Source organism: Columba livia, chromosome 1, assembly GCF_036013475.1.
Source record: "Columba livia isolate bColLiv1 breed racing homer chromosome 1, bColLiv1.pat.W.v2, whole genome shotgun sequence".
Taxonomy (NCBI): domain Eukaryota; kingdom Metazoa; phylum Chordata; class Aves; order Columbiformes; family Columbidae; genus Columba; species Columba livia.
In genome coordinates this window covers 167,270,012-167,284,537 of record NC_088602.1, presented here as the reverse complement: position 1 = coordinate 167,284,537, position 14,526 = coordinate 167,270,012, and the positions used below count along the sequence as shown (strand labels likewise).

The 14,526-nt window shown below is 40.0% G+C and overlaps 1 protein-coding gene across 3 annotated transcripts in view; it reads left to right on the top strand.

Annotated features, from left to right (window-relative positions):
- CDK17 (cyclin dependent kinase 17) overlaps nucleotides 1–14,526 on the top strand; it is a 97,717-nt gene that overhangs the window by 64,113 nt on the left and 19,078 nt on the right. For all 3 annotated transcript variants that reach the window (XM_065043409.1, XM_065043401.1, XM_065043393.1), the window contains one exon: nucleotides 14,212–14,337. In XM_065043409.1, the coding sequence (XP_064899481.1) occupies nucleotides 14,212–14,337 (126 nt within the window). The remainder of the gene's footprint in view (nucleotides 1–14,211; nucleotides 14,338–14,526) is intronic.

The window sequence follows — 14,526 nt, the reverse complement described above, 5'->3', positions numbered from 1 at the left end:
TTTAATTAAAATGTCTACTAATCTCATGCTAATATTAATGATTACTTAGTAAATCAGTAAAACTGTTTATCAAAACAGATGTATGGAATCTTTTTTTTCCAGTGCCAGGAGCAGTAGAGCCTAAGAATGAATACATCTGTGTCAATATTTTAAGTGCAGGTGCTTCATCATGTAATGAGAAACAGTTCTCCAGATCATGGAGTTATACCTTAAAGCATTTTCTCTTTGATTTGCTGGAAAAGATGACATGGGCAGTAATACATTTATATAAATTCATGTTTCAAGCCATAAGTGTTCACTGGGGGCCTTGTGCCCGTGTACTGGATAGCAAATGCTTCATTAAGAACTGTGGTGGATATAAAATAGGGAGATAGAGTCTGTGCAAATTGAAACATCTGTTTCCCTTTCCCAGAAGTCCAAGGTCTGTAAGCTGTCTTTCCATGTGAACTGGCGGAGGGCCATAACCCGCTGTTCACCAGCCTGTTTCCCAGATATTTTATCCTGAGAAACAGTTCTTATCCGTCTGACTGTCACATTAGTGACGGGAGCGTGTTCCAGATCAGGCTGCTCCTGCCACACTGCTGTAGGGTGTAATTCTCCCCTGGGAGGATTAGCTGCGGGGTGAGTGCTTTTAGTTGAACAGAGAGAAATTACGTAGGCTATGAAGTGATCTGCTAGTCGTGTGTGAGTTGTACATGTCACCCTCCCAAACAAAGAACACGTAGATAAGAAAGAAGTATTTGGTGAGCTCTACCTTTACCAGGGGTGTGGCTGCTTTGGGGGTCTTGACACAGCCTGAGTAGCTCAGGCTTCTTTTGTTTCCAGGGAAAGCCCAACAAGATTAATTGATGTTTTCAACTGATGTAGTGCTAAGACTTTCTGTCTGTAGGCTTCAAATTAGAATGTGGTTCCTAGATCCTCATTCACATGTGCAAATAGGGCACTCTTGGCTCCAGTAAACTGTTCGCATTCGTGACCAGCGGACTGGACGGCAGTACTGACCCAGGCTTTCAGCAAGAGGCAGTACAGTATATTCTCCTGTGGTTAATTTTGGAGGTAGGAAGCATTGTATCAAGAACAGCCTGAATTTTCAGACCTATGTCTCTTGCCGCTGAAGCGGTTCCCTTGGATCCCCAGCAGGCATTACCACACAGAGCCTTCTCTGAGCAGAAGTTCTGCCTTCTCCTTTCCTTCTGTGCTTGACAACCGTCTTTTTACTTACTGGATGTTGTCTGATTTCCTTCTTTGCATCTCCCGAGAATGCATAGCTTTTCTGATTCTCTCTTCTTTGAATCTGAGCCTGTGGTCACCTACCAGAAGATTTCAGTACCAGACAGAAAAAAAATTGAGGCCGAATACCATCAAGGCTATTTGATTTTCAGGGATTGCTGTATTGTCTCCCTTCAGTCACAGTCAGCAGCTGTCTCAACCTTTTGCAGGGTTACGCTAGAAAATATGCGATTATTTTTGTAGAGTTCTGCTTTCAAGTTCACATGAAGCTTGATGTTTTTGAAATCCCTCTTCTAGAAACACAGGTGCATGTTCTAAATTGCTAGTATGGTTTTGTCAAAACTGATGGACCTGCTTTTGATGTATTCAATTAGCAGACTTTCATTTCTTCTACAGAAGAAAACGGGCACTGCACAAGAAAAATAATTTCAGCCTGGATAACAGACAGATTTCTTAAACCTGCCTTTTACTAGATTTTCTAGGGGTAATGTTATCAGCAAGTTGTTTTGGTTTGTTTTTTTCTCTTCTGTTAGCAACCTTTGTAATGCTGATGCTAGAGCTTTTGTATTGCACTTGCAAATGCTACTTCCCTTAGAGAAGCTACCACACCAAACAGTACGCTTTCTGTAAGGATGGAAGATCTGCTTTTTTGCTTTTGCTTCTTTATAACTTGGTTTTCCTTTTAAGTTCCATTTAAGAGTAATCTGCTATCACATTGGATGTGTTCAGCCATCTACAAAACACATCTCTAGTAATCACTGGAATGCAGGAGATGAGAAGTTAGTACTTGGATGCGGTTTCTTACACTGCACTCCAGCCTCGTCGTCCTGTCCAGGAAGATCAGATTTTCAGTATCCGTATTCAAGAGGCTGGTTTATTTTGAATTAGCCAGTTTCTTCGTGGGACTTTCTCTTTGGTACTTGCAGCTTTGTGTTGATGTGAATGTTTCAAGTTAGTGATTAACATTACAGAGAGCTGGTTTAAGGGTCCAGGCTTACATTTGTGCAGTGATATGTTCTGTTTCGTTTCTCGTGGTGTTTTTTCCAGTTCCCTTTCCCTCCACCTCATTCTTCTTGTAAGCTGGTAAACTTATGCTATCTTTTTATTTTGGGCAGTTTCTCCTAGTACTCCTCTACAGAAGCTGATGAAAACATAGAGAAATCTACGTTTAAAAATCAGGAAGGAGCAGCAAATAAGGCAGAGGTTGCTTAATTAGCATCTGTTACTGCCCAGCACCTACCACTGAGTCAGACAGCCATCAGACCTTGGATTTCAGCTGGGTTTATCTTAAGAGGCTGATGCCATAGAATGGGATCTTGTTAGGTGATAATTTAGCCAGGCAAACAAAATCAGGCATGGTCTTTTTATGGTTATTATTATTTTTCTTATTCTTCCTTATACTAAGTTCACTTCCTTACAGGTTCTCTGAGAATGCAATAAAACAATAACAAAGCAACACCCAAGAAGAATTTTGAAGTATTTCTGACATAATTTGTCACAATTTTTTGTGTGTGTTTATACCCTTGATGAAAAGAAAGTAATGTCTCAGATTTGAGTTTCATTTCCCCTTTCTCGGATTTTTGAAAAATGGTTTTATATGTCACATCTATTTGTTTAGTTTTAGTTTGGTTTCATTGGTTGTGAATAGAAACTTCTGGAATGCAGTTTCTGAATCCTGTATTTGTGCTGAACAGTTTCAGCCTTTCACCTTAAAGCTGCTGGGAGATATGAATTAAATAAAAGAACTGTCAGGGGTGGGAGGGGGAGAAGAAGGAAAGAGCAGTTTTTATTCAGCTAGTCAGTAGGCTGAACACCATACCTATGAAATTAAAATTCTTATTAAAAGTATTTTGAAGAAATTATTCATATTTTTGACTGCTTATATGAAAAAGTCCTTTCTATTCAACTGTAATACTAATTTTGTGGGTGCAAAAATACTCATTTTTACAGATATTCCTGAAAAGAGATGAGGTTTCTTACCGTAAGTTTTTTTGTTGTGCCAGAGTAAATGGAAGCAAAGCTATCTGCTTGCACTTCTGGTTTCCGTGCTTTTTAAAAAATACATTTTTATTTGAATGGCCATAGCTACTGCAAATATTGGCAATAGCTTTCTTGAACTCCTGGCAGTAAAGTCCTTGCTTTGTTGATTAATACTGGTAGATAAGCTGGAAAAATGTGACTCCTAGTCCCCGCATGGAGATTAAACCTTAGGATTCTTAGTAATATCAATACGTCATTGATTACACTTGTCTCCGTGTCTTCTCCTAGTATCTCAACATTAAATCTGACAAACTGTGCAAAGGTGCAGAGAACATGTAATAGCTGTTGTCGTTGGTATTTCTCCAGGGTCTGAAATAGCCTGTGGACTCCCATCTCTTGATAAAATCCCTGAAGATACTTTGTGTGCTTGATTTGATTAGCAATTGGAAAAAAAAACTTTATTTAATCAATTAATGAATTCCATATTTTGGGTCATTTCTGTCTCAAATATAAGCCACCTGATTCAGTGCTCAAAATCGATACTCTCTTTAATTGCGTTGCATTTCGGTAGACTGGCTGAAAACCAGCATGGATTTGTGGAGTGAGAGGTAACAGTAGATGAGTCTTCAGATTGTATTTTCACTCATACTTCTAAGAGAAGAGAGAGTTCTTTGATTCTTTCCTCACATTTAACAGAATAATAATCAATTCATTGGATTTAATGTTTTCAGTAGAATGATAATAATAACAACAACATTCGAGTGTAAAGGAAAAATGTGGTATTCAGGTGTAAACCATTCTGCAGAAGGCAGAAAAAAATGCATGTTCTGCATCACAGCTGATCAGGCGAGTGAGGGAATGGTGGTGGTTTTATATACCCAATAGAAAAACTGGTATAGGTAAATCATACCAGCAGTTAAAATAGTGGTTTTGCTTGCAGTAATCGGGCCTTATTTATAAAGATGTTAAAATAGCATGCTGCAAGGATGCTATAGGTTTCTTTTGATGGATGTGTATGCTGGTGTTTTGCTTCAAGACCTTGGAGGTCTGCAGGGCTGTAACAACAAAATTCTCTATAAATATATTCGCTGATTTAGGGTTGTTATTTTTTCTTTTTCTGTTTGCTTTTGCCTCTGGCAGTCTTGCTGTATGTCATAATTCTGTAGAGGATCCAGTTGGCTTCAACTGTGCTGTCATTTGACAAAAATGCACTGAAATTTGGTAAGGCAACCTTCAGAAAAAAACTCCACATGGTATTTGATACTAAAATGGTACAGTAAATACACACATATAAGGTTGTATATTAGAATGTTTACATTCTCATTGGCATAAGCAAATGTTTTTAATTTGTTTCTGTATTTTGAAGTAGCACATAATACACATTTTTATTTAAAATATGCAAGGAAAGAATACTATTAAAAGTCGATTTTTTTTTTTAATAGTAAGCATGTCATGAAATTGAACTGTGTTGCATAGAGGGTTATATGATGTAGCATTTTAGATCTCTTTAAGCATTCTCTAGTGAACAAAACCACTATGACTTATTAGTGAACAGCTTGTGGTCGCAGCTGACATGTCTCTCTGGTATTTGCTGAAGCTGGTGAGAAGACTAATTCAGACTGATGCTTACACAAGAGAGCAAAGCATTTCCACTTGATCTATAGCGGATTGTTTGGGCTGTCAGACTGATGGCTGTAGACTCAGAAGAACAGTTCTTTGTGAGGCTGTAACAAAATTTTATTGATGGAATTTAACAATATTTACTCTTAAAAGATAAAATTTCAGGGAGAGGTGGAAAGCTTGTTGTCTTCTGCCATGTCGTAAGTACGTACCTTAAGTAGTGGTTGGTCTGGAAATGTGATCTGTCAGTCAACTGCAGAACCAAAGCAGTAAGGATTGGTATATAAAGATGCATCTTGGCAGTATAGTCTGTGTCATCCACTGACTACCTGATCCTGACAGAGCCGACTTCCTTCACCTCTCCTAAACTTGCATCCACAGATTCACTTGCATCAACAATTATTCACTTTGTTTTGAAGGAATAGTTGATAGTTTTCTACCAGTTGACCTTCTTACCCCACACCGCTGTGTCATGAGCTGAGATGTTCTCCTCCAAGAAGTGATGGCAACATCTGGCCACAGGCAACAAAATACTGGGTTTGGAGGTAGTCGGCTGTTAGATTAGCTAAATGAAACATTCCAGGAATAGTCAACTGAGGCTGATGCTTTCATGATCTTTCTGGTGAGTCGCTTGGTACTACAGGATTGCCTTTTTTTGTGCCTCCTGCTTCACTGCAGGAGCTCGAACCTTTCTTCTCTTGCTGCATTTTTGAGCGGAGCGACAGCTTCAAACAGCCCAGCAGTTAAAAGATCAATGGCATGTGTAGCCCAATAGATTTGGGAAGGATTTATTAGTGCTACTCCAGCGAGAAAGAAACAGCCTGCAAGTTGGCACATTCGTTAAAGGATAAAAATAGAAATAGTCTGAAGTTTTTCTGCTTTTTGTAGCGTAATAAGGATTGGACTCAGGAACACCTCAACAAATCCTTCTGTAGGGCAATTTTCAGTTTGTTTATTTTTATATTTTTGATTATTGTTGTATTGGTTTGTGCAAAATGTTAGTGTTTATTATCTAAATGTGCTATATAATCACAGACATAATGACTTCAGTCGTCAGAAGACAGACTAAGAAGTGTGACTAGCTCAAATGGCTTCTTTTTAGAGCTTTGTTAACATGTAGAGCTCAAACATTCTATATCTTGAGTTAGAATCATTTTTATTTTATTTCAGTGAAATTTACTGAAGTCTGTGCAATCTACTCCAGGTGAACCTGCTTTAGCAGGTGGGTTGGACTAGACGATCCCCAGAGGTCCCTTCCAATGCCAGCCATTCTGTAATTCATTCTGTGATTCTATCTACTGTGTCTTGGCAAAAAAATTAAATCATGAGTTAAAGAAAAACGGAAGTTGATTTTAATATCTGATTTGAAGTGTGAAGAGTTAAGAGTGTTGCTTTCACAAATAAGGGTAGGTTCATTTTGTGAGAAAACGTACTTTTTTCACAGGGCTTACGTGAAAATTGATCTGTTGACCAGGAATGAAATATTCTGAAAAGTGTCGCACTGCAGCACTGAAGAATATCATATGGGCCAAGACAAGCAATTAGAAAGAGGAATTAGCTTGTAAGCTTGTGTAATGGAGAATAGGAAACCAGAAAAAGTGTAGTTAGCAAAGGAATAGAGTTGTTTGAAAGTCAGATGTGAAAAACAGATTGTGGTAACAAAATTGCAGTGTTAAACTCTTGTGAATTAATTACTGTGTGTGACAAGTCAAGAAGCTAATATTTGCAATAGTATTTTAGGCCATACAAAAGGGGACCAGAAGTGAAGAAATAAAAAATGTGGTTATTTTGGTATTTTTTTTTTTACTTCCAAGTATATGTGGAAAACAGGGGATGTTTTTTGGGGGGGTTATTTTGGTATATGTTTGGGGGGGGTTGTGTTGTGTTTTGTTTTGTTTTTAAGGCATGTTTGTTTACTTATAACATTAATTAAACTTGGCTCAGAGGACCTACAGGTTTTAAGTTTAAACACCTGCCTCCTTTTCTTGTGCCCAAGCATTAAGTAGTCAGTGGTAGACAGAACATACACATGAAGTTACAGCAGCACAGTTGGATGCTCACCAGGCAAAAGAAAAGGCACAACGAAGTGTGGCTCTTGTCAGAGCATTTGCTGTAGCCAGCATTAGGAACAGATAGTAAAGATAAGCAGGAGTTGGGTAGTGTATCTCCACAGGAAACAAAGTGATATTAGTGTCACAAGTGCTTACATGTTTATCTGCCATTAAGCAGAGTAGGACAAATGTGATTCTTATTTCAGGCGTATTATAAAAATAGTATGCATTTCTTAGCCAGTAATAAAGCAAGACTGAGAATAAGCATTGCACGTGAAGACAGAAAATGTGGTTTTAAGATGTAGGGGAGGGGGGAAATGCCACGAGCATTCTGGCTACCAAAGCGAAGCAACTGGTGCCTGAATATGTTCTTCAGAATATGTTCTGGAACTGGATCAAAACCGAGCTCATTAAGCAACATATAGTTAAATGTAGGCATTTGAACATTTAGGAGTATGGTGTTTACTGAAGGCTGGTATTTCCTTGCAATTTGACCCTAAAGATAGGCATAAAAGAACCAGACTAGAAAATGTTATGAATTGATAGGAGCTTTTTCATAAATCAGACCTCATTTGGAAAAATAAATTGGAAATAACATCAAGAAAATACTATCATTTTAATTTTCTAAAAGCTAGTTTATTCTACCTGCAGCACTTTGTTGTCCCTGGAAGCTCAAGTTTTGCATTCCAGTGAACCTCTGCTTGTTGGAGTTACAAAGGAATGCAACCAAATTCCCTGTGCATAGTTGAAGGTCTGTGTACACCACTCACACACCTGTTATGTTTAAAAAAGGATACATAAGATAATATAGGGAGTTGCTCTACTGCCTTTAAAAAATGAAAGAAAAATTTTAAATATTCATAGAGGGATGCAAAATTAAGTAGTGTTAAAATTGACATTTAACTCTGTAGTGTTGACAAGCTTGAAATCTTATCTTAAAAATCTTAAATAGGGAAAATAATCAATCCTGCCATTAATTTTACATCTTTCCTTATTACTTCTTTCAAAAGCATTGTAGCAGGAACTTGGTAACAGCCCACAGTTTTTAACAGCCAGCTAATAATTTCCATTAGAAAAGGTTTCTTGGTTTTAGTCATATGCCTTACTTTAAGGTTTTTTTTAGTGTTCTTTTTTTTCTGAGAAATACTAGCATGTCATTAGATTCAGTTGATCGTTTAAATTAGTGTAGATAAAGTCCTCTGTCCCAAAAGTGTCTTTTTCGTTGTTTCATGGAATTCCACAGAGGTTTAGGAGAATTAGAAATTGTAAAAAAATCCCTGTTCCCTACTTGGCACTCCAGCCTGGCATCATGCCAAAACCACGAGCAAGCCGTGGGCTTCAGGAGAGCAGGTTTTGCTACACTGGAGCAGCAATATTGAGGTTGCAGTGGGGTGGCTGCCCCAGCAGCATGAGGGAGCAGAGATGGTGACTGTGTCCAACACGCAACTCCAGGCCCCACACGCCAAGGCCAGGGCTTGACCGGAGCCTCCACTCCATGAAGGCTTCTCAGCACCAGTGGGGAGATGGGTTATGTCCCCCAGACTTGACAGCTGACCTGAACTGGCCCATGTACCAGTACAGGTTAGGGGGTTAACCTACTAGAAAGCCACATTGCAGAGAGGGACCTAGGAGTCCTGGTAGACAACAGGTTGACCATGAGCCAGCAATGTGTCCTTGTGGCCAAGGTGGCCAGTGGTATCCTGGGGTGCATTAGAAAGAGTGTGACCAGCAGGTCTCCCTCTGCTCTGCCCTAGAGAGGCCACATCTGGAGAGCTGTGTCCAGTTCTGGGCTCACCAGTGTAAGAAGGACAAAGAATTACTGTAAGGAGTCCAGCAGCCAGCTACGAAGATGATGAGGGGTATGGAGCACCTTTCTTATGAGGAGAGACTGAGAGAGCTGGGTCTGTTCAGCCTGGAGAAGAGAAGGCTGAGAGGGGATCTTATTGATGTTTATAAACATATCAAGGGTGGGTGTCAAGAGGACGGGGCCAGACTCATTTGAGTGATGCCCAGTGATAGAATGAGGGGCACTGGGCACAGATAGAAACATAGGAGGTTCCATCTGAATACGAGGAGAAACTTATTTACTTGGAGGGTGCCAGAGCACTGGAACAGGCTGCCCAGAGAGGCCGTGAAGTCTTCTTCTCTGGAGACATTCAAAACCTGCCTGGACACATTCCTGTGTGATCTGCTCCAGGTGAACTTGCTTTAGCAGATGATCTCCAGAGGTCCCTTCCAACCCTCTTCATTCTGTGAAAAAGCTGTTCTGTGCCACCTGACATGGAGCTTGACAATAAAAGCTGGGGGGAAGGAGGAGAAGCTGGGGACATTTGTGCCTGTGGTGTTTATTCTCCTGTCCCAGGCCAAAGCCAGGTGTGCTGGGGTCGAGTGTTCCGGGACACAGCTGGACACCTGCCTGCAGCAGGACGCACTGAGTCAGTTCCTTTTCCGCTCCGGCACACGGCTTTTGCTCTCCCTGTGAAACTGTCATTACCTCCAACCACAAGTCTCCTCGCAGTCCTTCCATCTTCTCTGCGTCCCATGGGCTCAGCTGTTCACCCCGCGGGGTCAGCCCACAGTGGGGACAGGTCCCAGGTTGCCCTCAGCTGAACAGGCTGCCCCAGCATCAGCGGACAGCCCGGTCTGAACACTGAAGGCTCAAAATTGTTCGGTGTGTGGTAGGGTTCTTGTTTTCCTTTTTAACATAATCTCATTTAAATTAACTGGGTTTTTCAACTGTGTCAAACTGATGTAATTTTAGTTTTCGGTTTTTCTATTCAGCCTGTAGGAAACATTGTGCTTATTTCTCTCGTGCGCATCTGATGAATCACCTTTCGTGTTGCCGTAGAGCATTTAATTACAATTGCTTTCTTTTCCCAAGAGGTGGTTGGCTCAATTATGGCAAAAACTGGGAGAAATAAAGGTGTTAGAGGCAAACAAAACAATAATTTCTGTCTTTCGGGTATCTGTGGTCTAAATGATTTTCTTTAATTTTCCCTATTTTAGGCAGTTAGGTAAAGGATAATTATAATACAAAGAAGACTTTTTATATGTGACTTTATATATGTAACTTTATATGTAATCTTTCAAATATTGATGTCATAAAAGGCTGGTAGGTAACAATTTTAATATATGGTTTTAAAAAAGAAGCCTTGACTTGGCTGATATTTCAACGGAACCAAGTATACTTGAGTGTATTGCAAGCAGGGAAGTAGTGTAGATCATCAGGAGGAAGAATCTATAAGGTACCTGCTGCAGTTTCCATGAAATCATTATGTTTTCCTCTTAGAAAATAAACTTTCTTCAGCTCTGAGAAGTTAAGGAGAATGGATGGTGTTTTGATTTTATTTACATGACAAAAATTGAGGCTTTCAGCACTAAATACACATTTTTGAGGGGGGTGGGAGGGAGGGAAGAGTGTTCACTGTCATATATTGTCCATTATATTACACAAATAAGTAATTACATTAAAAACAGGTACAACAATCCTGAAAAAAATTCTCCCTTCTTTTCCCCTCAGGTTGTGTTGTGTGTTGTTTTCTTTTAAGGACAGACAGTAGGGGCGAGGCAGGGGAACCATTGTTACACATTTAAGTAGACTATAGTAGACTATTGTTTGTAGGGTTTTTCCCCAAGCTGAAATAGTTTTTGGCCTTTGTGTCAGGAAGTACTTATGTTCAGACAGTATCTGTATTATGCACTGTGGAGCACTGTGTTAGCACCAAATACTAAGTTCACAACTTAAGCTTGGTTTAAAACGGAGGATGTCACATGGGTCGCTGAAGTAAGTCATGGGGGGGTTGCAATTGCCTGTTGCAAAAGAGCTTTTGGGAATGAAGGAAGGGGAATTCTGTAATAGAATTGCAACCTGCTCCCATTATAATGTTTTCTGGTACATAAAGTATTGCTATCTCCAGTTTTTATGGTAGCAGGACTCCAAAGTAATGAATCCTTGGCATCTGTAAAGCATCTTAAACATGTTTTGCTTCCCTTTCTCTCCATTTGAAAAGGTACGTTGTTATTGATGGCAGGCACTGTGCACAGTTAATCGCATAGTTTTCAAATTGCCGTTGCAGCTTCAAGGCTGCATTTTCTTCCTTCCTCCTCCATACCCACCAACTCTCTGTGCTTGGAAATGCTGCGTCGAGGCTGTGGAGATGGGTGGGAGGCACCGCTTTGGCTGCCCCAAGGATGAGTGCTGTGGGAGGAGAGAACAGAGAGATGGAGGGCTCTGGAGTACAATCCACTCGGTGTTTCATGAGGCCTTCGGTTTGCGGTCCGTGGTTTCAGTATCCCTATAAACACACTGTTAAGATACTTGTTGTCAAACAAGCACTATGGGTCGGTAAGAGGAGAGCACTTACATCAGGTTTCTGTGCCATAGATAATAGATAGGAACAGGATAAAGCTATTTTGCCACAGGGTATATGGGATAATGATGATATCTACTATGTTTGGGAAGTTATCTTGAAAAGAGCTTAATGCTCTTTTTTTTCTGCTGCCTTGGAATTTGTCAACTTTTTGCTTTATGTTCTTGAGCAGTGAGAGAAAGAAAGTCAGGATATTGCCCCACTGTTGATCTGGGGTTACAATGGGAAGGTGGAGCAGAGACGGATGCTAGTCCTCTTCTTGCCATCCCTGTCTTGTTCCAGCAATTCCGTGGTTTCCTGGTGCAGTGAGGTGGCAAAGCTGCTTTCTTTAAGGCAATGTGGAGCTCTTTCCTTTGTGCTCGTAGGTTTCATGGGCTATCTGAGTTTTCTGAAGAATGAAATCAATTATAGACTGAAATTATTTATAATAATCTGAAGCTCTCTTCAGTAGGGGAGAGGAATTTCTCTTTTCAAGAAGAGAGGACTCTAACTTCACTAAATTTGAGTTGTCTGTGACAAAAATGGCATTAGCAGACCCTATCATAAAGAAGGAAAATGCTTTAGCGGAAAATACTGCTTTACTGAAGGGGTTACTGCAGGCTGGTGTTATAATTAATTAGTTCCTCCACTCTCCTGAAAACCACATAGACAGTTTAAAATTGCCAATATTTTGAAAAATTTGAAATACCAACATTGAAAATTAGTGAAGAAATTGGAGGCTGCCAAAACTAAGGAATCCTTTTGTTTTCTTTTAATTGAACTTCAAATGCTGGCCAAAGCTGCCATTCTGTGAACAGTACTTCTTTTGTTTAAAGGCAATTTTAAATTTCTGTACAAAAATAAGAAATATAGACACTGATTTTTCCAGCTATGCAAAGAAGCTGATGTTGGGCAGCAAAGTAGAAGCTGGCAGACTTTGTGCTCCGTACCTAAGGAGGTGGGAGGAGCATAGGGAAAACAGGAGGGTCGGCTGCCAGAAGTTGAAGCTTTGTCATCATCTCTCCAAATATTTCTGACCATATCTGATGAATACCATATGTAGGTCAGTCATTTGGGGGATATATATTAGCACTTCGGTTTTACCTGAAATTGAATTAATTGCCAAATTACATTACAGAATCACAAAATGGTTGGGGTTGGAAGGGACCTCTGGAGATCATCTAGTCCAACCCACCTGCCATCGCAGGTTTACCCAGAGCAGATCGCACAGGAATATGCCCAGGTGGGTTTTGAATGTCTCCATAGGAGACTCCACAACCCCCCTGGGCAGCCTGTTCCAGTGCTCTGGCACCCTCAAAGTAAAGAAGTTTCTCCTCATGTTTAGATGGAACCTCCTATGCTTCAGTTTGTGCCCAAAATTTTTCATTTTTTTAATATATATTTTAAACTGATATTTTTTGCTTAGCTCCAGGTACACGCAGGGATCATTCATGTACATGGTTCACATGCATTACCAACACTGAAAGCTTAGTGAGGTCTCCACCAAGATGTCAAGTTCTGGAAAGTCTGATGATCCGGTTCTTTGGCAGCCTTAAGCCAGTTTAGCTGCTGGCTTCCCGGGCTTGCCCTGCTGCCTCTCCTGCCCTGTGTTCAGGCTGTGAGCTTGTCTGACCTGACACTGAACCTGTTTGGAGCACAAAGCTGGCAGGAAGCTCTTTCCTTCGCATGAAATGGTTTCTCCATGATTTAGCATGCTGAAGTCGTTCAAACCTGCTGCAAAGATACAAGTAGAAGCACATGCCCAAGCCTGAGGGGAACCGAACGGGGGAGGTAGCTGTTGGTATTTAGCTTAGCTCAGGATGCCCAAAATTCAAAGCTGGAGGTGGCATGTAAGATAGAATATGGTTACCTGAAGGAGAGCTTACTGCCCTCAGGTCAGGATTGATGAAATCTGAGGTCCACCATCAGCAATCTGGAGTTTTCTTGCTTCCTCAGAAGAGAAGTGTGAAAACAGTGGTGAAACCAGAGATGTCCTCTTAACTTTAGGGCAGAATCTGTGGGCATGGATTGTATGGTCTGATGTTGAGTGTGATTTTCAGTGTCTGGATAAACTACCTTTACTGAAAAACAGTTCCTGATCTTCTGGAAATTACTTCCCATTTTTTGTGAGTCTGGATATGTTTCCTTTTGTATCTCTGGGGGGGTGACAAGCCACTTTAAGAGAATATTTGGTATTTCATTTTCTGGCACGTTTGAGATTAAAACCAAACTAAAAAAATACATGAGGATGTGCAGCCGTGAAAAAAAAATATTTTCTTCGTTTTTATTGAAAGGTGAAGAAATTTTATTTCCCTCTTGTCTTAGAAACTATCCCTGTTGTTATAAAAACTTACTGGTGAAAAACAGAATCTGATGTAGGAAAAACTGTATATCCATAGTGGCAGTTTGATTTTCATGTGCTAAAGAGCTTGAAATAGAAAAACATGTTAACATTTGTAGTAGTTTGGCTCAATAATGAAGTGATTCTGTTCTGTGAGACTGGAAAAATGGAAGTTGAAGCAATCATAGCTTTTAGTAGTTAGAGAAAGGGAGAGCGATATATTTTGAGTTGTGGATATCTTTTGTTATACTAATGTAATTATTATATGGAAAAAATTTATTAAACCAGGCTCTGAATTTTTAGTTTCTGGTATTCCAGGGATGTATGAATATTTACGTACACTCAGTAAATTTATCCACAGGGTGGTTAATTACATTTTAATATTTCATTCCTCTTGTTAAAGTAGTGAGTTTGTAAATCACTGAAATTTTGAACCTGCTATCTAAGCAATTTGAAGTCTTACAAGAAGAGAATATTTTTAAACGCAACTTCTGTGAAATTATTTATTTTTCATTCATGTACATATTTCCATTTTTAAATAGCAACACCATAACAACAGTAACACTACAGGTGTTAAAAAATGTTTCAGAAAATACTGAATTGTCCCTGACCCTTCTGTTATTAACACTGTTTACTGCAGGATTTGAACAAGCGCTTGTCCCTGCCTGCTGACATCAGGATACCTGATGGTTACCTTGAAAAGCTGCAGATTAACAGCCCGCCGTTCGATCAGCCCATGAGTCGACGTTCTCGCAGAGCATCCCTAGTAAGTCTAATATTGCATCTGCCTTGCTAAACCAGCCTCTCGGGACTTCAGGTCTCATTTAATGCAGATGTCTCTATACCATAGGTACGATTCTACGCCAGTAGCACCTTGGCTATCATGTCCTGAACTTCTGTCAAAGTCCACTGAAGAATTTCACCCTTTCTTTAATTTCTCTTCTGCAAACTTGGC